Genomic DNA, 24366 nt, shown 5'->3' with positions numbered 1-24366 from the left:
ACTTTTGAAATGGAACAAGAGGGAGACCTCGAAGTTTACCTAGGTAAATGTGCAACTAATTGACCCGATTAGCGTTATTCCTACGTTCTATTCATTCATTGGTATCTCGTGGGATGATCTGGTATCTGATTCTTTTAAAATTACTTCCAGGTTACGATATATCGAAATATAAGACTTGAAAATTTATGAAATATTCGAAGTATTCGATCAGATATCTGATTGATATCAACAGAAGGTAATATCATTTTTTCGCCGTTAATTAATGCGACATACACATGCATATGCATGTGTATTGAATAAGTTTTGAAAACTGCTAATGGAAATACCACGTCTTAATTCTGAACATAACACGTCCCACGTGCAGTAGTTGAAAGAATTTTGTCTTTCACGTGAATTATTCATATAACTTTAAAGTTAATTAGTTATGACAAAAAACTTAAATTTGAAGATATTTCGACGTGTTTTTAACGAAACGAATGTTTCAACCTGAACTTACCAAATATTCTCCGCACGATTTAATTTCCTAAATCATAGTACAATTCGTAAATAGGGCTTTTCTATTTAACAAAAGAAATCACGTTAAATTATTCATAATTTCAATCGTAAAACCATCCATTTGAGCCATATGCGTATTTCCATCTATTTTAAAATAATATATTTGAGTTAAATGACTTAACATAACTTTCTTATACATTCTCAATGCAATCTAATCTTTTAAGCCTCAACAAATCTCTAACTACTAAACGCAAAAATACGACTTTTCATTTCAAGCTTGAACCACATTCATTATTCCATATATTACATAATCATAAACCTGATCAAAAATATATCCGATACAATTGTAGGACATAATATCAAAATCTTAATTATTAAATAGTGAAAATTTCGATCTTTTATTCGATCAGAAACAGATTTACCTTTAAGTTACATTAAATTATTCGAAACTTTAATTTCAAAAGCATTTACTTAAAACATATTTATCACTCCGTTCTGTTTACGTTTTCTAACAAATTTTTCTAACAAACTTTATTTTATAAGACACATATGGTCCCAATGAACCAACGGATTTATAATAAAATAACTAGAAAATAAAAGCAGTAAAAAGAATTTAATTTATACGAAATATGCACTAGTGCCCTACTATTTATAATGTAATTCTATTTATTACGTAACAAACGTAAAAATATAACCTATAACCATCAGCCAAAAATCGAAGAATTCTTCAGAATGATCTTTCAAACGACGTTTCTCGAAATTCTCTCGTTCGACCTATCTTAACCTAGTTTCTTCTGACTGCATCAGCTGACGCCTATCGGTAAAACTCTTTTCACATTCGACAGTTGTTCCTGAAGAAGCACGTTGTAAACAGGGATCGGTGCACAGCTGAGAGGGGAACGAGCGGATTGGCGCGAAGACGACGAATACGAGACGGAGAATGCACGACAGGAATTATCGACGCGCGCGGCTCGAGTATACCGCTATACCAACTGTACGATCAAGGTCGCGAGCGAGGGTCTTCCGCTGTGTACATTTAGGCAGTCGATGGAAATGCTTAAAGATACCGTTATTCCACATTAATGTCGAAAATCACTCTTCTATCTAATCAATAAAAGAATACCTTACAACAGGCTCCAGCGAGAAAAAGACACTCAAATTCATTGAACACTCGAAAGCATCGACGTTGCCCTTATCTACATTTTGATCACCTCTTATACAATCATTTTTTAACACTCAAACTATAGAATTTGTTATGTATACTTACATATTCTATACAGATAATTATAATTAGAACGATACAATGAAAATAAATAGTTATATGAACAAGAGACAAAATTAATTTGGTTAAAAATATCTGTTTTTACTAAATATACAATAAAGAAGTCTGGTATTTGTAACATTGATAGGTTTGATACTCTAGTATTAAAGAATAGTGACGGAAGGGACACGCGTATTTGGAAAGTCTGTCAGGAAAGGGCAGCATCGATAACGATCCGCGTCTCGAGCAGCGCGCCTCTGATAATCGAGTTTCTGTCAGTCCGCTGTCAAATATTCGTCGGTCAGTTGGAGTAGCAAATGTCACGCAATATCCTAAACGTGGATTTTCGGGTAAGTTTATACGACATATACAGCGTAAGGTGCTAATTAACCTAAAATAAGGAACGAAGGAATCAAGGGTCATTTGTAAAGAGTAAGGAGTTCATGCTCAATCGACACGTAGAACATAAGATTTGTGAATGTGTGACGGGGAATTTTTCATGGAATTCCGTGAACATGATGAGGACACGGGAGAAAGCGAGATGGAGGAACCGCGTGCTTAGTCGCGCCGACGCATCGTTTACAGCTCACTCACCTACGAATCGTCCGCCTATCAGCGCGGCCAAAGTTGGACTAAAATGCAGCTTCAGGTGCTCGATAGGTTCTCCGTGCCTCTTGATTAGTGTCTCTCGTACTTAAGTCCGTCGATGCTTGCCGATCGTCTCGAGTTAACGTTCACTGTCTTCTCTTCGTAGAAACGTCACCTCCGTTTCCTTGTCGAGCTGGTCTCGTGAGCGCAGCTCCGAGCGAAAACCCGCCAAGAGGTTCGGGTATTTCGTCGCATTCGTGCACGAACAGTAACTGACGGCCTTGTCATCGAGGCGATCAGTACGGCACCTGAGCGCGCGTACGCTCCAGCGAGCCGACTCGCGCGTTGACCAATGAGAGCACGATGTGAAGAATGCCGCGCATGTGCACGATATTCACAGAATGGCGGCAGCTTTCGAACTTCTCGTTTATTGAACGTTCGTGTTTAACTATTCGAACTTATTGCAAAAAGAAATTAATCAATATTATCATGGATGGAAGTTGCATAAATGCTTGCTACTTAAATTCTGTATTATTATTTTTATTGTTAGATGAAAATTGTTTAGTTCAATAACAGGATGGTATGTAGTGTTACTTTGGAAGATGTTGATAATCATTGATAAAGATAATGAGATATAGCTCTAGTAGATTAGTTAGTAGGTTTTCGTGTTTCTCTTTTATGGAAATTGACTATTTAATATTTAGAGGATGTCATGAGTAGAAATTTACCGCAATATATCTTTTTTAAATTGAAATATTGATAAAATTAAACAAATGAAATTACGCGTTTTATTAACATTCAATCATTATTAAAAAATTGGCTTGGGATGAAATTTCATCCATGATAACCTTCAAGCATTAATTTGTGCAATAACAATTTTCGACAGTTTATCGATAATCCTCGTTTTTTGCGTTTAATTTAATTATAATATGTACGTATCTCTGTAAATAAACTCTCTTGGTATAAAGTATAGATTATTATAAATGTACGTATTTAAATTTGTAACATTTGTTTTTAATGACGTATTCTGTATATATGTTTAATTGGTATATTGCATAGCAATGCAAATTATTTGAATAAAGGAATGAATTTCAAGAATAAATGTGTTTTAATACCAATATATATATATATATATATATATATATATGCTATTTATTTATAATTAATAATGCAGCAGATTGCATTTAGAGAATAATTTGCATGTAATAAGTTTATTAATCCCTCCCTCATGAGCACAGATAAAATATATCATAGATCTAAAACCCAATGTATTTTTGCTGCATGATCTCAGAACTTGAGAACCATATTACCACTCTACTATCATTTCCAACGTTATCAATTCAGCATAGAAAGAGATGCTAACGCTACCAATGGTTAGAACTGAAATCAAACATAGAAAAGCTACTTGTGCATCAAAATATACTATCCACAACGCAACATCCCTTATTTCATAAATCTAGCAACAGATTCTTCTACGTTTATTAAATTTATCATCTGCGGCAGTCGCGTTAAATATAATCTATAAATTTATAATTACAAATTATAGGGAACATAAGAAATTTGATGACCTTTCCAAGCTTATTTTAAATTTCACGTGATGAAAAATGATATATCAGATACGCTTTATCTCGTTTATGACGTAAATTTTGACGATTACTCGTACTTCGCAGCCAGATGGCAGTTGCTGTCTGTCTTATTCTTTCTAATTGACCATGATATGAATTACGATTGTGCGATATGTATAAAAAATTTTTTACATTGTATCTATTTTAACAAGATACAGAATATAAAATCTATTTCTAAATGTCTATTCAATGAATTGAATTTATATTTATTATTAATTTAAATTGCAACGTCAATTAACTGGACCGCAATTCTTTTGTTTGTTATTTTCCCACCTCAATGATGGTTTGATCATCTCTTACGAAGTAATGAGTACATTTTCAATTCAACTGTTTCCAAAGCGATCTGTTAATCTCTCCTTTGGACCTGTCTTTCTGTCGTAAATATTCATGAAAATGTATTGCTGTGTACGTGGCACGTTTCACTGTCAGTATATCAATGGAGTTCAGTTTAATAAATTAAAAACGAAATATAGAACTGACGAGGATATAGTCGTACATTACACGATACAAGATAGAGTGAGTGAAGGTTTATCGATCGTTTCCACGGGCAATTAATTTCTCGCTGCATAGTACATTATTACGGTAATCAAATTTTTAAGATTCATACGTCAACACGTGATTGGATTGGAATTTTTCCAAGAGGATGGAGCAATCTACAACAATACCTTACCTTCGAATACATTATTCTATCACCTAAGACGGCGACCTTGACCAATCGCAGTATCATGTTTTTACATACTTTTCATCGAGAGGTTATTAAATATTGCAAATAAGAATACTGGTAGAAATTCAATAATTCTCATTATTTCAACATAATTTAAAAAATAAGGATTTATTTACATCTATATTAATTAGTAGGTTACGCGGATATTTATGCAAATTCAAATTTTTGTTTCGATTTCTAAATTTTATAATGGATGCTTCTTCTTCAATATTTATGCACATTATAATATGCAACTGTACATTTTTGTACATTTAAATTTCCTATAAATATGTAAATATCCATAGTCTACTAATTGGAAAATGCAAAGGTATGGTAACTCGCTAGAAATCTTAAGAAGTTATTCCAAATTATCATTAATATCCATATTTTGGTAAAAATAATTTTAGTAACAAATAAACTTTCGACTTATCCTTATTTGCTTTTGATTTAATAAACATTGTTATCTTGATAATCGTTAATTTACTAAACCTTTAAATTAATTAAATCCTTGTAATTTGCATTTTATTAATACCACCCTAACGATTAATAATCTTATCAGTTCTCCATTTTTGCTAATTTTATTTAAAATTCTACACAGGCATTACCAAACGTCGATTACCAGTTCGTTTACGTGAGCAAAGAAATAGAAATCCTGGGCACCAGCTCATATTTCCGTTTCATCGTCATCCCGAATCTTCGTGCCATCGATCGAAACTCAAATACGTCGGATGTAAGTCGCATGCTGTAATGGCAAATTCGCAATTTCCGCTCGGTTGGTGGAGACGCATCCCATTGCTAAGAATCGAACGGAATTTTCAGCGTGGCGTCGACAACGTTCATGACGCGCATGATGGTCATCCGCCATTGATCGTGTCACCGACAACAAGCAACGTGGGGAAAATACTTAGATCTAGCAAATCGATCGACAACTTTCTCGAATCTCATCGAACGTGTCGGTCGTTTGCCGAACACAGCCAGAGAACGTGTCGATTCTGTTCGAAATCGGTGTCGTTTACAACAAACAGGGTGAGACAATGGTCACTGTTTATACCTTTGTTTCTGACGTCGTTTCATTTAGTATTATCATTTCGTTAAATCCCGTTATTCAAGAGAAATAGGACAAGACATTGATCACACTTTAAATCTTCGTTTCTCAAATTCTTTTATTTGGTATTTTTATTCTGTTAAATTCATATCATTAACAATGATCGTATTTTGAACGTTCATTTCTTAAATTCTCTGATTTAGCATTTTTATTTTATTACCTATACTTGGTACGTAATTGCATCAAAATATAATGCATCTCGAGGTTTAGTTTCGTTGAAAATTGAACAAATATACACTGAGAATTATACAGCTAGAAATACTGAAACAATTCGATATAGGAAATTGAAATTTTGACAAGGTTTCGGTTCTCGAAGCTGAGTTAATGGAATCGTAATCGTCAGAACAATGTTTCGACATTACCAGGTTCAGTTTCTGATGTTGCATAATGAGCAGCTAGTAGCAAGGATGGGCCGTCTGACACGCGATTTGGAGTTAACGGAAGCGGCTGTAAAAAGTGAAAAAATGGCACAGGCAGTGTTGACAAGGAGGTTGCAGGCTTACGAGACGTTCGTCGCGGATATGTTCAAGTGCTTAAATCTGAGAGGAACCGTGAGAATCCTGGATAAAACGGGTCAAGAGGTGTTAATCTAATACTTAATCCTTTTTCACTTTGTATTCATTTTTTCGTTGCTTCTATTTCGATTCAATTAATCGAAAATGATATGTTAAAGCAATTGAACAAGTATAATATAACAACAAGTATAATATAATTGAACAAGTATAATATAATATCGAATAACGCGACGGTGACTGGCGCCATTAATCTCATTTCTTCTTCATTAGAATGTAAAACAGATTAAGTGATAAACCGTGTAGAGTTCTATCAAGTGGAGAATGTTAAATTATTGGTGCAGTTAATACAACTAAATCATTTGCGAGCAACACTTTCATTCATCTTCTTATTAAAGTGAACAAATAATGGTTATTACCGATTCAGATCATCGTACAAAAAGTAAAACCAAAGAACTCACCACCGATGCGCGACGAGACAGGTGACAAACCTGTCCCTATTCTGGAAGTCTCAATGTTGAATCAATCTTCTGAACTTAAAGAGTGCAACGATGGTTCAACGACGAACATAAATGAGATGGAGAGAGTTCCTCGAGTATCGGTAAGATTTATTTCATACAAAATATTGTTACAAAATTACGAGAAATTAATATGAAAAATTCTTAACGATAGAATCAGAAAATAATTATACATATAAAATAATAATTTTCGTAGAATTTATGCGAAACAGAGGAGAACGAAGAACGCGTAACTCCCAAATATTTCAAAGACGATGGATTCTCTGTGAAAAAAGAACTGAATGAGAACGAGAAAAATTTTGAAATTACTTTATCCGTGGAAGAGGGACAGCCTCAGTTCGATAAGGAAATCTTGATATCGGAGGCACCGATTAACAAGGATCGTGAGGAACAATGGTAAGGAAAGGGTTGAACCGCAGATTGCAAATCCAGCAGCGTGTTATTTAATAATTCCAGCGGTTCTTACGTAACGAAAGAGGCCACGGGCACAACAAACCAACGAGGAGATGAAATATGCACAGTCAACTGTAAGATCGAACAGCCTAACGGTGTCGAGGACAAATCGGAAGACGGACAAAATATTGTCTATGACGATAAGAAAATTGTGAAAGAGCTCGATTCCTTGATAACCGGAGATTCTTCAAAATGCTGTTGTGACTGTCATTTGAACATGTCAAAAACGTGTAGCTCGAACAAGAGGTTTGATAAGGGTAATGTAAATGGTATGGTATATGAGTAATGTTTATTATACGTATATTGACAATGATATTGTATGAATTTTCATTTTATTGATTTGTCTTTTTAAAGAATGGGCGCTTCAATGTGAATGTGACTTGAAAGTGTCGGATGGGATGTATCAGATGATTGATAATTACGCGGAGAACCAGTGCACTACGAGGGAAGCGATGAAGAGTGGTTTGTCCGCGATTCTGATTAAGGGTAGAAATACGAAATTTGCTGTTATCAAGTAATGTTTCTATATTAATTAACATGCGAATCTTTCAATTGCTGAATTTTAAGTGTCAAGCTTCAAGTTTAAAATTTCATAGTCTCAAATTTTCACAAAGTGGTCCATCTAACTTTACTACCTGCAATATCTCGCTTGTTCTTGATAATATTAAAAGGTATTTGAGATATAAGTCGAATGATTTAAAGGTTCAAAAATGGTTCAAAAAATTAATATTGTCAAAAACAAACGAGATATTCTAGATGATAAGAGTAGATGGGCTATCATGTATAAACGAATTCTTACGAATTATTTTTCACTGGTTTTTAAATACGAAATTAAAAATTTCACGTATCATATTGTAAGTTAAGTAGGAGAATTCTAAGTACGATGCATTGAAAAGTAATGCGAATACATAAGAACGTTTTCAAGGTGAATTATAAAGATTTGTGTTTAAGTAATACGGTTTCGTTAGAACAGATTTATTATATAGAGTATAATACAAAACATTACAAAAAGTAGATGTAGTCTATGAATGTAACAATTAATGACGATCATCCTCGGGATTAAACGTTTTATTATTTACATCGATAGCGCCAGCTAAATCATTGCTTGAAGCAAGACAAATTAAGACGACAACGATGATAGATATCGCAAGACTGATCTCGCTGTTGAGAATCCATTCGATTTTGTACGTTAATACCTGCAACATGTATTTACGGCTGTGATTCATGCTATGATGCGTTTGTTTTCTTATAATATAAGGGCTTTTCTTTCGTGTGTTGTTGTAAATCCACTGAAAAATATTTTGGGAATTCGGTATATATTATATATATATAATATATATATATATATATATATATATATATATATATATATATATATATATATATATATATATATATATATATATATATATATATATATATATATATATATATATATATATATATATATATATATATATATATATATATATATATATATATATATATATATATATATATATATATATATATATATATATATATATATATATATATATATATATATATATATATATATATATATATATATATATATATATATATATATATATATATATATATATATATATATATATATATATATATATATATATATATATATATATATATATATATATATATATATATATATATATATATATATATATATATATATATATATATATATATATATATATATATATATATATATATATATATATATATATATATATATATATATATATATATATATATATATATATATATTATATATATATAATATATACCGAATTCCCAAAATATTTTTCAGTGGATTTACAACAACACACGAAAGAAAAGCCCTTATATTATAAGAAAACAAACGCATCATAGCATGAATCACAGCCGTAAATACATGTTGCAGGTATTAACGTACAAAATCGAATGGATTCTCAACAGCGAGATCAGTCTTGCGATATCTATCATCGTTGTCGTCTTAATTTGTCTTGCTTCAAGCAATGATTTAGCTGGCGCTATCGATGTAAATAATAAAACGTTTAATCCCGAGGATGATCGTCATTAATTGTTACATTCATAGACTACATCTACTTTTTGTAATGTTTTGTATTATACTCTATATAATAAATCTGTTCTAACGAAACCGTATTACTTAAACACAAATCTTTATAATTCACCTTGAAAACGTTCTTATGTATTCGCATTACTTTTCAATGCATCGTACTTCAAACTATCTTTAGATAAAACGCTTATTAGAAAGAAAAAAAAAACGATAAACATGCGTAGAGTTAGACAAGATAACAATTCCAAGCTAGTACTCTATTTCGTAATCTTCCAACGCTATTGTTTTCGTTGCAATTGTCAATGAAACGAGTTTAATATATTTCAGGATTATTTGCAGCTTGACTTTTTTTATAGTATCTTAACGCTAATGTGACAGGAAAATGTGCAGGAAGTTGAGGCGCTTCTGTCGACGAGCACGTGTACCTCTACGTCGAAACGTTTGAAAAACTGACTAAATATAGAATAGGAGCGGCGCTATTGTTAGGTTCAACACGTTTTCGTATCTTCGAGTTTCTCCTTCGACTCCGCTCTCGTACGGTCGTCATGGGACTTTCAGTGGATTTACGACGCCAGGAAATTCGCCAAACGTAAGTACCACCAAGCTTATTGTAATACGCATTTCCGTATTTTCAGTAAAATTAGAAATAATTTTGTTTGGCATTCATTATTTTGTTTATTTCTTTGACAGCTGTTTACATAAACGATTATCGACGTCACACAGGAATTGAAGTGAGCAAAATATTGAATAATAATTGTTTATGTGGCTTTCTGGATGGTTAGGATGATGTAATTTATAATATAATATCGATCATTTTTGTTCACTGGTTCGAACATTAAATTACAGAAATTTTTATATAAATATAGATATTTGTTAACAATATATTAATAAGCGATTACAAATAATTTTGACGTAGATAGACCGACATAATTTCTAGTAGATATTTCTAGTCTTATAGACAATTTCTTTTCACGGGTTTCAACACTGAACGATAAAAACTTGATACTTATATTAATATTTGATATATTCCGGTACATAATTGAAACTTCACATAAATATCAAAGTATACTCTCAACGACGAATCGTCGCTATTAATATATCAATGCGCAATTACTAACAATGTTGGAAACGTTAATATATCAATAAGAAAGCAACAGAAAATTCTTATCGGTTTCTTATCAAAGCATATACTCACGAAGAACGAATCTCTACTAAAAAGCAACTATGTATCGATTTTTCCGCTCATCGTAAACGATACATTAGCAGCTACCAAACTGGTAAAAGTTCGAACAACCGATTAAATATATCAACAAGAAAGCAACAGCCACTTCCGAAACCCACATTTCCGTCTCACTGAAAAAGAAAAAAAAGAGAATACAAAAACCTATGCTAACAAATACCTCATTTCTACGAAACACCGTTCTTCGAGACCAGATGGGTCATCTAAGCGAATTTAATGGCGTTTCACGGGCCAAAAAACCGATCACCGCAGAGATCCAGGAAGTTTACTGAAGCTAAAGCTTTCTAGATCAGAAGACTAGCGTCACACGGAAGTGGCAATCGCGCGTGCGCGACAACCGAAGCGAACGCTTGGACGTTCTCGCGCACGCGGTCTTTCGAAACAGTATTTTTAGAGAAGTGAGTCGCTGGCCGCAAGCGGCGACGGTAGTCAAGTGTCGCCGTTGACCCTAAGGAAATCGAACCCTGCGAACCATCCACGATTCGGATGATCACCGGTGAGTCCACTCGTGACAACCTAAATCATCCTAAAAATCGTCCGATCTGCGGAAACTACAACCGAGTGACATGTTCGTCTCGCGTCCGCTATTTGAATTTCCTCTCGATACTATTTCACGTTTCGCAATTTCCTTCGACTTTCACGCAACACTCCCTCGTGATTGTACCATGTAAACGCGTGGACGTTTTTAAATTATACTCGATAGATTGGATGAGGCACGTCGGACCGTTCTTATGGATCTAAATTTGGATCGCGTGCCGAACCGCTCCGTACATCTATTTATGATGTATTTATGGCATCGGACTTGCGACTCGTGTTCACGTTTGTTTCGACCCGTGTTCTGTCTCTGTTGATCGTTTCTGCGGCAATTGCACCGGATTGTCTGTGATTTGTTCTCTTTTTCCTACTTATTTCTTGGCAGAATCGAATAATTTGAGAAATATGATAACATTTTGAACAAAGTGGACATTGCTTGGCTTCCTTCTGGTTTTAAGAGCAAATTCTCCGATGAGTTAGATATTTGATGTGGCCAGAGTAAATTTGTTTAATAATAGTACTATTGAGTTGTTTTATTAGCTGAAGCGTTAGTATTGGAAGGTTTGAAGAATTGGATTGGCGCAGTTTCTGTTCTTCGTTTGTTATGTTCGTATCTATTTGTATATTCGCATAAGTTTTCATTGCGCGTCCCTTTAATTGCAATAATCTACGTGTAACATATTTATTGTAGTACATTGCAAGTTAATAGCTGTGTAATGGTGGAGAGTTGAAAAAATTAGATTGGTTGCCTCTTTGTTTTCGTTAGTTCCGTTGGAAAATGCGCGGCGCTTTTCGATCGTAGATCGAGTTATATTTAAGTCATATTTACATCGCGCCTCGTATCGCGAGGGAAGACTCGGCGGCACGCGAGTCATAAAGCTTGTTCGAGGATTCGCTGCCGTAAAAGAAGTAGCTTTGATCTCCAGTAGGAAGGAAAAAATGGAATCTCAAGCATCGAAAGAAACAGGAGAGAAATTCCGTTCTCTGATTCATTTGTTTTTATTCGAAACAACTACATTTTTACAAATTTCCTTCTTTTCGTGCTTCGTTGTTGCTCGTTTTGTTAAGGAAGACTAACGGTAGATTTTAAACTAAAAGATCTAGACAGATATGTCTTCTAAAAATACGAGCTGACCCGGTCTGACTTTTTTCTTCTGTGCCAACTCGCTCACTCTACGGAGCTAATCGAGAGTTGGTATATTAGTGGCAACTAAAAGAATAGATTCGTTTATCTTCATATAGTCTTCGTGTTTCGTAACTCCACGGGGAGTAAAACTGATAACGTTATCGGAAAATTAGCGTCATTTATAGTAAATGATAACAGCTGTGAAACAGCTTTCACAGAAACAGAATGTTAAAATTTAGTAAAGAGAAGCATTAAAAAATTCTCATTTGACAAATTACAGAATCGTGGACTGAACAAGTAGAATCCCTCGTTCGCGAAAATCCAGAATTCTCAACAATTAGAAGCACCGACAGACATCGAGAAAATAATTCTACGAGAAATAATATTTAGGATTCTATCGACTTAAAACTCTCTAAACTGCATGCTGTCATTCGAAGATCCTAGAATAATAAAGACTGAAAAATCATAGAATCGTTTGATAAACTCCAATGGAATTAATAAACGAAGATAAGACTGCAATTAATAAAATGTACAAACCTTTGATTTGTATGATTTGAAATATGCTTCCAGACACCTCGCAGCTTCTATTTCGAAACAGATCAAACGAAGCTCTTGTAAATCACGACGTCAACGAAGAGATTAGCGTTTGCTAGTAGAATAAGTACAGTATGGGTGCGGCTGGCAGTAGTAGCAGCGCACCGTTCTCGTCGGCAGATTTGAGGAGACAAAGCGAGGAGACGTTTGTCTACGGGACGGAGGAATCCTGCTGTCCGGAATACGCGAACGAAAATATACGACAAAGGACGAGGACCAGCGCGTTCGACGTGGGTGAAGAACCTCGATCGCAGGTTAAATATAAAACGAATATTTATCGTGTTAGCTTCCGAGGAACGTCGAGACGAGACAAGCCACGAGAAAATACTTTAAACACTGTTATATATCGGATTTTATTTTAATTCCGTGGAATTTTGCAGGGTCCAAGTCCTTACGCGACCTTCAGAGGCGAAGAACGTTCCAGTCAAAGACCATCAGCACCGAGTTTGTCGAACTTGCGATCCCCACGACGAGAAACTTTGGTAAGCGAAGTTTTTATCTTAGGCTGCAGTTAAACAGAATAGCTGTAGACAGTTGGCTCGCGAAAATATATCGTTGTCCGTGATGAATCTTTGTGGATTCGGTGCACCGGAAATTCCAGAACCCAACGGAAGATAGATATCGTAAGTAGAAAGTAGAACGTAAACAAGTTCATAAATAAGATACTTAGGAGAATCCCATTTGCGTCGGAGTAGAATTAAAAGAGAAGTACAAAAGAAGTTTGGAATTTGTCCAGGGTGGAGGCAATGGTTGTTCGTTCATTTTCAGTTGACTAATTTTCTAATAGATCACCTAATTCATTCTTTGGAAGACTGTATGATCGATATACACGTACGTATATGGATATTCTTGGTTGCAAATGTAATATTAAGGCAGATACTTGGTCGAACGAACTTGTGATTTTCCATTTGTGAATTCGAAAGGGCAGTTCAATGGAGAAATGTGCACACCACCTTTACGTCTCGTATTTCTTTTATTTCCAGTACTTATCTTCTCTTTATGACTCAACTTTCATCTTCGGCAGCATGATTCACAGGTTCCGATTGTCTCGACGTGAAAGAAGATCTTTCAGATACAGTAATACTTCTTACATCACTTCCTATTAAAAACACCAATAAAACCGGGCTATAGGCCCACTCAGACCATTTTGCAAATATTCCTAGAAACAAAATTCCCCGATCTTGGTCGCATCTCGAGAATTAATGCCGAAGCGTTTCAAAAGTATCTTCACTGATTCGTCGGCCAATTTTCTTATTGACATTGGAACTACCGACGAATGAAATGTAAAGCTTGTACCAAAGAAATTGAAATGAAAGATACATGAAAAAATACACATAAACCCATGAAAAATTACGAATTGATCATTTTCATTGCTTTGGCAGATCTGCCGTCACTTCGAGATAATAAATCTAACGTTTAAAGACTTCTCTAAACTAACAACGTTCTAAATCAACTTCCTCTTTTAAACTGTAAATTCTACGAATCACGTAATAATTTCAAACATCCGATCAGCAGTGTACTTTCATTCTGACTTCGTCAAATTACTTTGCTTTCGATGATCAATGTTTAAAATCATCTTCACGGTAGCAAAATCCAAAGTTAACTTTCTGCCTGAAATTCTCCGAAATTTTCGAAATCTCCTTTGAAATTCTCCTTCTAAACTATACAGTTCTATAGCGTTCAAAGCGTTTTCTCGAAATTAGCGAAATTCTAAAACACACAGCCAATTCGAACATTCGCCAATAGCGTACACGTTCCGAATAATCGGAAAACGCAATAGAAAAACGCGAAAGCTTTTGTTCAGAGGTCATCGGCGACGTAGATGTCGACAAGAGATTTTCCCAGGCGCGCTCTTTTGTTTCGTGGGAAATCTGGCGGGTCTCCAAAAAGCTCGTGGCTCCTCATGATTTCGGGAGAACACGCTGAGTCACGGCCACCGTGGCGCGTCGGGTTCGCAGGCATCGATCGCGATCACGTGCCCCTCGTGTCTCGAGCTTCTTCGGCGAACGTCCTAAGCCTCGTGCCAGTACATTCTCGTAGATCGTTCGACGTGGATCGAGCTTGCAGAAGCTCGTCGACGATCCGTCGTAAGAACAGTCTTTTTTGTAACGATTGCATGGATACGCGGTCCTCAAGGAGCTGCAGAATTTTAATCAGACTCAAGAAAGGCTAAGAATATATAGTCGAATTCTCTTGGCATCCGCTGCTACTGTTTACGCGTAAGTTCTTCTACAGCGTAGAATCTGTTGCTCCTCTTGATCGCCAAGATTTATTGGTATCGAGTATTCGTTTCGCAGAGGATTTAAAGGAAATGATTAATAGCGTTTGAACTAGGGTTACAGTGGCTGCCGGGCATTTTGATATTTACGAAATGTCAATGGTATTGTAACCAGGCACATTGATTATCATCATTGCGCTGGAAAAGTTTGGAACAGATTTGAGAATGTACGTAGAAGTTATGAGACTTTTAACGCGAGTATGTACATATTTCGCAATAATCACAAAGATGCTTAAGCAATCAATTATACATCGTATTAATAAGCTTGGATATTCAGTGGAATAATCTTTAACATTTATCATATCTTTAAGACAACTGTTCACGCTTTCAAGATTTGTTTAATTTATTTTTTCAAAATTTACCTAATTCCTAGTTTCTGTCGTTCCTATCTTTCCCTTCGTTTACCATCGAAACGGACGTAATATCGTGACGCAAGTCTGTAGAACGCAATGCAAAGAAAGCAACAGGCTGGTCCGCGTAACCATTCCTTGAACCAGAATTCCGATCGTCGATCGGCTCGGTTCAATTAACGTCTCTGAAATTAGTCCACTTATTTATATTGCAGTTGACGTACGCGACGCAGATGACAGGTTGGCAGACGGCCGAGGAACATAGCCCTTCGTTCTCTCAGCAGAATCAAAAGGCTATGGAGGTGATCTCGCAGCTTGCTATGGCCAATCAGCAGCTGGCTTCCGCGAACACGGCGACTTTGGCCAATTTGGAGGCACTGTACATGGAGTTATCGAGAGAAAGGGAACTGAGAAGACGAGTGGTTTCTTCGGAAGCGCTGGACGAAGCTTTGAGGAAGAGACTGACGATGGACGATGAAAGAGATGACGAAGATGAAGATGAAAGGCGTAGGATGGAAATTAGGATCGAGAGATTGGAAAGCCTCTTAAGGAAGATTCGTTCGAGGATAGAAAGGCTGGAGACGGTGGTGAAGACTCGAGGATTCGATAGAGAAGACGAAAGACAAAGTTCTACGAGTATCTGTGATTCAAAGGAGATTCAAGACTCGAATTGTCGACAGACAATCGATGATCTGTGTGATAGGCTTCCAAATAGCATCGAAGTACCTGAACACGAATTTAAAACGCAAGTGGACGAGGCTCGAGCAAAGACTGTTTCTAGAGTAAGCGTCGCGTACGTTGAGGAAGATGTTAGAAGCTCCAAGTGGAACGATGGTGATCGTTCGAATTTGCATTTAAAGAAATCGAAGGTTGAAGCGAGAGAAGGTAGATTAGAAGATGAAGTGGAACAGGGTGTAGATAAGAAAGAAGTGACGAGGTTGTTGAAGGAAGTCGAAAGACTGATGGCTGAGCGATCAGAGTATCAATGTGAGAACGAGAGGCTGATGAAAGAGCTGACGGAGGAGAAGGCGATAGTGAGGAAGCTGACGAAGGCTTACAAGGTCAGTTTGCTCGTGTTTCTTCATTTTTGGAGACTCGACCGAATTTTCTTAATTTAATTTGTTTAAAATACTTGTCAAAATATTTGATCTCATTTTTGTAGTTTATGTAGATAGTGTGTTGCAATATATTTCTAGAAACCGTAATCATGCAGAAATGCAACGAGTAAATAATTAAATCGAAAGATTAAAATGAACTATACATTTTATAATTTTCTGAATGAATCAATTAATGTTCTCGTTCTCTGCTTAATGTTCTCATTCTCCGTTTAATGGTCTCGCTCTCCATTAAACTCTTTCATTTAGAAGATACAGTCTTCGTAACCTTTCTTCTGTAATTCAGCCTTTTATTCATCGAATTTATCGAAAATAAGAGCGATGATTATTTTATAGGAAGCAAAAACGCAACACGAGGAAGTAGAATCGAGGTTGGAAGAGCGCGGACAAGAGTACGAAAATTTAATGACAAAGTTCGACGTCGCTACAAAGGAAACGGAGAGATTGTTGAAGGAAATCGATAACTTTAACGTGTTAAAGGGCACTGCCGAAGCGAAGATCTCCAGTCTCGAGCAAGATCTGCAGAAGTCGTTGCTGGAAAAGGAGGAAATCATAAATATCGAGAGCCAGAGGTCTTCGGAATTAAAAGCACAGCTGTCGGAAGAGATATCCGATAAGAAGAAGCAGATAAAGGCTCTCGAGGACGCTTTGGACGAGATTCAAAGACTGAAGGAGACTATCAAGACTGAGAGAAAGGGCGAGGATGATGACGATCTGAAGGAAGACGTTGGTAAGTTCAGCTAGTGAGATTAAAACTATAATTAATATCAACTACGATGTTGGCAGGAATAAAACTTTTTTTTGTACGAAGTAAATATGACTTAGGAATATGGTAAAATAGATGTAAGAGGAATCATTATATCTTCGTAACTAACCCTTCCGAAGGATACAATTTTGTTTAGGTCGTGTGGAAACATCATTTTCGCCAATTATTGGTAATACATACTTTTTATATTTTTACAAAAAGACATGTGATGCTCTAGGCTCCAACAATAATTTTTTCAGAAATAAATACACAATAGAGAAGTTATTATCTTCGTTAATACACATAATATATGTATTTAATTTTAAAGAGAAATTCGTGTGCTTTTATATTCAAAATAATAATAGATTGATAAACTTTGCCCCGATTGCTCTTAAGACATAAAAATTCTCTTAATAAAGAGGCGAAGGAAAACTGAATGTGTTGCGATTGTTTAAACTATCATACGATCACTTTACTTCAAACAGGTCCAATCGAATCGATAGACGATCCGCAAGAAAGTCCGCCTGTCGATCGCACGACGAACATCGAAGATTTCAAAAAGGAATTAATCATGAAGAGGGAGGCAAGGCAAAGAGCAATAGCAGCAGTTTCGTCGGAAATGGAGCGACTTAGACGAGAATTAGACGCGGAGAAGGAAGCTCATTCGGAAACTTCGAGGATGTTGGATCTTTTAAGGTCCGCGCAGAAAGACGAACAAGCTCAAACAATCGCGGCAAATGACAGATTGAAGAAGTCTAGAGAGAAAGATCAGAGAGCAAGCGAACACGAATTGGCCGCGCAACGTCTAGAAGCTCAACGACTAACGAGCATTTTAAAAGTAAACTTTTCTTTCGTATTCTATTTATAATAGAGTAGAAAATGAAGGGTTCTATGCTGATTAAAATTGGAACAAATTCGGTCGCTTGAAATCGGTCCTTTGTAAGTTGTTTTCAAATCTAGTTAAGACAGAAAGCACGTGCCGGCAAGTTTACACCTTTCGCTTTAAAAACAAACTTCTCGTGGAGGCAAGCAAACAGAACGAAACAGAATGGAACAAAGAGACAGTTTAACCTACAGAGTAGCTAAACGCTTAGATTCCCACGATCAACTAATTTTAAGACGACCTTTGTTGATAAAAATGGTCAGTCGAAGATTTCTATTAATTGGAGGTTTTGAAATTTCTATAGTTTTGTCCTCTAGCGTTATTTTTAGCGTTTTAAAGAAAATAAAAAGTTTGTTCCACGAACCAAACTTCATTAGAAACATCGAAAACTTACCTCCAAAACTGCTTCCGAAATTTCCCGTTAACGTGGAGTTTATGTAACGCTCAAGTTTATGACCCACATTTTACCCTCATAAATATTGGCAAAATATCTCCGAAATTATTTCTGCAACTTATCTCAACATCGAACGCCAAAATTTGCGGTCTCATAAATATCGAAATATTATTCGCCAAATTACTTTCGAAACTTTTACCTTCCTCAAACCTCCAGAAACTTATAAATCGAATTTCATTCCTATAATTATTGACAAAGTAGGTATTTTCAAAATCATTTCTGAAACTTCCCTTGTTAATAAACTTTCGCAATTAATAATACAAACTTGGCTTTCGTAATTATCGAAAAGTTGCAAACTTACCTCTACAAATATCAAATGATCTAAATTGTAAAATTTCGCTTTCTCGCATCAGATATCCGACGAGCTGAGGAACGACATTCGCATTCAAATGGACAAGGTGGACGATCTGCGATACCATTTGGAGACTGAACCGGATCAGCATCGGTACCGCATCCGTTGCTTGTCGGATATAACCAACCGGTCACGAGAGGCCGTTTACTTCAGGGAACGTGCTGCCAACGATCTGAAGGACCATCTAGCAGAGATTCTGCTGCAACTTGGGGACAGAAGCTTCTTAGAACAGAAGGACGACGTTGGCCTGGAGTGCGAACGTCAGCTGGAGAATATCAATAGCTTGAAGAGCCTCTACAACGAGAGGCTGAAAGTGCTGAACGAACTGAAGGAGACGGCAGTGAGAGAGTTAGCTGAAACCAGGGTCAGATTGGATCACTCGTTGAAAAAGTGCGAGTGCTTGGAGGAGGATCTAAAGAAGGCTGACGAGAAGGTATTAAGTCTATAAGTTATCTAATTTATTTATAAAATCATTTAAGTTTATAAATCGATACTCATGCAATAGCATGATGCAGAGTCCGCTACGTTAAGTATTAGGGACATCTTTTGCAGAAAGCACTAAAAATATCGACTTGAACTTTCTTAAAGTCGAATGAAACTAAATTTAGTGATACGGGAATTTTTAAGGTAAAAAATACTTGGGCAGTGAGTTTCCATGTGGTAGAAAGTCACCCCAATTTTCTTTTTTATTTTTTTTATAGGACAGTCATCGTTAACTTTTTGTTATTCGAATAATTGAATGAAAAATGTGATATTCTAGAATAATATTCGAAATATGTCTTTTCTTGTGATAGAACGCACGTTTCAGATGTAGTTTTCTTTATGTGTTTGGGACAGATCGACACGCAGGATACGGAAATATCAAATTTGGAGTCGCAATTGGGACTCACCAAAGCGGACTGCAGAGATCTTCAAAATCAGATGTCTCTGATTAATAGCCTGTTTACGCAGATGCTGTTGGGTGCTACCTCTGCCGACATGGATCTCGATCGATTGACTCAGTTACTTCAGGTATTGGAGAATTATGATATGTTTTCCTAAAACTGACCACGCTTTTGCCCATACCTGTTGTGGATTTTGGTTATTTTGAAATTTTAACAGGAGAATCACGACCTGATCTGCAACATGGCGAGAGAGGAAGGCACCGAGGCCGCCGCGCTTCCCAAGCTTCTTCTCGATTTAATCGAGCAAGTCGAGGGCAGCAAACCGTCCCAGAAACGCGCTGACGGAGAGAACGGAACCGAGGTCGAAGCAGAGAAAAAGGAAGATGACTTACAACAAGAAGACATAGCTCACAATCTACCTAAAGTAAGAATTATAAATTTCATTTCCTCTTTCAAATATTTACGAGCAATTTAATCCTTTCGCAGGATCGTTAGAATCCTCCTCGTATCACTGAGATGTGACCTAACTGCACATCTCGTTTGGTAAATTATATTTGATCCATTTTTTTCAAATTTGAATATATTATGATTCATATCATTATATTATCGTATTTTTTGAAGAAAAATCTGTTTCGAACGGATTAAATGTGATTATGATTTAAAAATAGAAAAAATAGAAAATACGTAAGATATTCAGAGTAGATATATTCATAAAAATATAAACTCGCATAAAGATTCGCGATCTAATGATGAGATATTGTCTGTCTCAGGTTTGGCGTGTCTTATTGGAGTTGCTGAGCTGTCACGCAGAATGTGCTCCGTCCGCTTCAGCGGCATCCTCTTCTGACCCCAATATCTGTTACAAGTCAGTCGACACCCCAGCTGGTCCCAGATTGGTGATTTCAGTCAGCAAAACGTATATTCGCCTGAAAGAATTAATATTGGAAAAGAAACACTTGGAGAAGGAGATGAATCGAATGAAACAGTTGAACGTTCATTTAGAATGCAAACTCGGTGAACAGGTAACAAATAAGAATCTCACCTTTCCTTTTCCCTATTATCTTACAAAACAGTTTTTTAAATTAATTCCCGCATACGTCTCTAGGAAAAGCGATTATCGACGGTATCGGCGGAATTAAGCAAAACCTGGACGATAGTCGATCGAATGCAAGCACAACATCATCAGTTGCACACGCACGAGAAGATTCTTCGATACGAGTTGCAGCAGAAGCGAAAAATGTTACAAGAATTGAAGCAGGAATTGGAATACTGCCGCGAGAAATGGGAATCCGCTAGACAGAAGAACACGAACACGGAATTAGAGTGGAGAAGTTTGAGAAGAGAGTTCGCAGCCAGAAAAGCTCTGGCTTCTCACGATTCTTTCAACAATAGGTAATTTACAGAAACAATATGAATGTAATTCATTAAAGTAATTTCTATCGTTCGACGACGTTAAGCGAAGTTATAGATGTAGTTTCTTTGGAATTGTTGTAAGATAGCAAGATATTTCAGTCTACGAATGCCTCCAACTAATTTACACGTCTAATATAGAATAAGAATATAAGTTTCCAATTATAATCTTCATATCGGTGTACTCTTATCAATTTTTCGATACAGTGCGGAAAGTGGGTTCAGCGATGAACGAGGGGATGATACCGACGAAGAAGACAATGCCGTGGAAGGAAGAATTAGATTAGGTCCACGCAGAAGACCGCGAAAGGTTACTAATAATTCGATTATCTTTAACGTCTACTAGAATCTTGCAATTTTTTATATCATACAAATATATTAGATATTCGTTCAAATACTGAAATTTTACATGTAACAAAAAATGTACGATATACACATAACGAGAAATGCATCTTTAGGAGAGTCCTCGAGCACCAACACCAGACACAGAATCAGAGCAACCGACTGACACCGAGCTATCCGAGCCAAAGACAGGTTCCTCAGCGACACTGGAGCAACGAACGCCTACTCCAGAAACAGAAGCGGAGCTAGACGAGACCGAAGTCGCGGAGGCAACTCTAAATGCTGAATCTACAAACGAGTCACCAGTACGTTAACAAACATTCAATACATTTTCTGTTAAATCCAAACTCACTAACAATCGCAAAGTACTCAAGACTTCTCTCCTTCGATAGTTGATCCCAGGAAGTCCACAGGAATCGCTAAATCCCCTGGACCAGGCTCTGACAAACGTCATCCAGAATCTCATAGGAATCGAGAGCAGTATAAACGTGACGTCAGCAACCTTCGAAGCTGCAAACGATGAAAATGCTACAGAAGACATCAAGGGTGATCATATGGTACCAACCATCGAATCTTGGTCTACGAGTCTTCCAGAGCCTGAAGGAGTCATCGTGAAAGACGTCAACAAAGCTTTCAGTCTCAATGCACCAGTACAAACTCACAGTGGATCGTCGTCAATCGCAATGGAAGATGCTCGAAGCACGACGAATACGGACGGTGAGAAAGAAAAGAACGAAGACTCCTCAAAATTGTCCACATCCTATGTACCTAGTGCAACCAGTGTAGCCAACACACAGCCTGTGTTCTCTATCGGGCCCTTTCCTCCGTCCAGCGTGGCACCTTCGATCGTGAAAAACGTCCAATTCAGCGATCCCTTGATCGTCGGTCCATCTAATCGATTTTTTGCTCCAGTTTTCGGCGCGTCGTTGTCAAACGGACAAGTTTCCTCGTCTTTCGACACGCCGACAAGCGAGGACATGGTGGGCTCTAAGGAAAAGCGACCCACCAAACCAATGGAAAGCGTTGTCGATTCGGATAACGTTTCTGTGGGCTCTTCGTCGAGCATAGAGACTGTCAAAGAGTTTGCCACGACAGAATCTGCTTCGTCGAGTTCACCAGGTGAAATTGGAAAACGAGACGCGAGTTCGGCAGAAGCTGGTGGATCTGGGAAACAGGAAGACAAGAAGGTTCCTGGTGCAAAGAGTAGGACACCGGAAGAAGCTTTAGCTGCCAGGGAAGATAGATTGAAAAGGTTGGAAGAGCAGGCGAAATGGTTGATGAATAAGATGAGTGCGACCAATAGAAGAGGTTCTGCGTTGAGTACTAGGTTAGAGGAGCTTCATGAAGTCTATGGGGAACCGCCTGTTCCTCCTCCCATGCCTGATGTCCTACCTAGTCGAAGGTTAGGGACTACTTTGTCGGATCTACCTCGTCAGGTATGGATGTTTCATATATTGTAGAAGATATTTTAGCCTGTGAGCTTCCTGTGTTTGCTGGTGAATGGAATACGTGGTTCCAAGTTTTTGGCACGTGTCGTGTAGTCTTTGAGTTCACGAGACGATAATTCATTGGTGGGTTTCGCGCGTAACGTTCTATTAAAAGTGACTGTGGTCGTGGGTTTGATATTTACGTGCGATGTCATCGCAATCTGACAGTAGCAGGTTTTTTACTTCAAATTTATTGTCTTCTTTTAAGAACAATTTTTCCTTATCCTTATTTTTTTGTCCGTTGTTTTGAATTTTATTCACGGAATACTAAATATTTCGTTTATATAATCCATTTTTTAAACTTTTTACTGTCGTTACTTCTTCGTCTTAGTGTATCTTAATAATTTCAAAAATACATATCGGTATATTAACTAATAATTTAGCAAATTGAAATATTCTACTGCCTTTTACGTCTGCTATTCTATTTTTACCATTCACATACTACATACTTGATAATAGTATGCTTACTGGTATGATATATTTAATAATAAGTTACAGAACGACGTATTTCATGACTGTGTTATTGTTCAGGTACCTGAATCATCGACCACCGAGGACGCCAAAAATACCGAGAAGCTCGACTCGAGTGGCGTTTCTAACGAACCACCACCCGATAACACGTCTTGAGACGCCTACAATTTTTAATCGTTCGTTTACGTCGCGTTTATTTCCGTCGTGCACAGAAACGTGAAGAACGCGCTTGTTTGAGTCTCGTCTCGAAAAACGTGTCGGCTCTCGTTTCCAAGAGGAATTATATAATTTTAGGATGATTTTATCTTTTTGGGCTCATCCTATATATTAAAAAAAAAAAGAAACGTATTTTTCACGAACAAAACGTGTCGTCTCGTCTAATGATTAAATCTACGTACGAAATGTAACTTGTCTTCGTAATTTAAGAAAAGACTTTGAAACATATCATTGTGATTCAAAGCTATCGATACGAATATTTCTACTAAACTTCCTTTTTCTCTTTTTTCATGCTCCAATATTTTTATTATCAATGTACCATGAATTTATCGATGTAAATAACGTCTCGTTGTTCCTAACCGAGATTCTGTATGTGATCATTCTGGAATCCGTTCCTGTTTTGTACCTTCTACAAATTGTACCTACTAATTTCACTGTATAAATAAAGATTCCTTGAAAAAGCCAGATATCTGTTATTCATCTATTTCGTATGTCTTCTGTAAGTATTGTTTTCTAAATATTAAACGCATATTGAACGCAATATT

General features: G+C 36.5%; 3 protein-coding genes across 6 annotated transcripts in view; 2 read left to right on the top strand and 1 right to left on the bottom strand.

Annotated features, from left to right (window-relative positions):
• Positions 1–2651, bottom strand: part of LOC100746232 (protein GDAP2 homolog) — a 69554-nt gene extending 66903 nt beyond the window's left edge. Inside the window, exon 1 of the mRNA XM_003492632.4 lies at positions 2351–2651. The gene's annotated coding sequence lies outside the window, so the exon portion shown is untranslated. The remainder of the gene's footprint in view (positions 1–2350) is intronic.
• Positions 2652–4356: 1705 nt separating this feature from the next.
• LOC100746112 lies at positions 4357–7778 on the top strand. Its single transcript, XM_033323106.1, has 9 exons — positions 4357–4485; positions 4569–4721; positions 5271–5402; positions 5492–5698; positions 6143–6358; positions 6717–6890; positions 7004–7203; positions 7264–7529; positions 7615–7778. Exons 1-9 carry the CDS (start codon positions 4357–4359, stop codon positions 7776–7778), a joined length of 1641 nt encoding a protein of 546 aa, XP_033178997.1.
• Positions 7779–9799: 2021 nt separating this feature from the next.
• Positions 9800–24286, top strand: LOC100745911 (flagellar attachment zone protein 1). 4 transcript variants are annotated; one of them, XM_012390469.3, is made up of 16 exons: positions 10546–11076; positions 12811–13088; positions 13215–13316; positions 15678–16523; positions 16914–17307; positions 17808–18160; positions 19013–19444; positions 19849–20022; positions 20113–20319; positions 20666–20917; positions 21001–21287; positions 21513–21615; positions 21764–21952; positions 22040–22364; positions 22560–23083; positions 23666–24286. In XM_012390469.3, the coding sequence occupies exons 2-16, from the start codon at positions 12909–12911 to the stop codon at positions 23759–23761; spliced, it is 4464 nt and encodes a 1487-aa protein (XP_012245892.1). In that variant the 5' UTR covers positions 10546–11076; positions 12811–12908; the 3' UTR covers positions 23762–24286. The 4 variants fall into 4 exon arrangements, with proteins under 4 accessions (XP_012245891.1, XP_003492678.1, XP_012245892.1 ...); XM_012390468.3 differs by lacking the exon at positions 10546–11076 and adding an exon at positions 9800–9929 and having other exon boundaries at positions 22040–23083; XM_003492630.4 differs by having other exon boundaries at positions 10311–11076; positions 22040–23083.
• Positions 24287–24366: the final 80 nt, after the last annotated feature.

Source organism: Bombus impatiens, unplaced genomic scaffold, assembly GCF_000188095.3.
Source record: "Bombus impatiens unplaced genomic scaffold, BIMP_2.2 scf_0777, whole genome shotgun sequence".
Classification (NCBI taxonomy): Eukaryota; Metazoa; Arthropoda; class Insecta; order Hymenoptera; family Apidae; genus Bombus; species Bombus impatiens.
The sequence above is the reverse complement of the archived record's forward strand: the minus strand, read 5'-3'. Positions and strand labels throughout refer to the sequence as shown.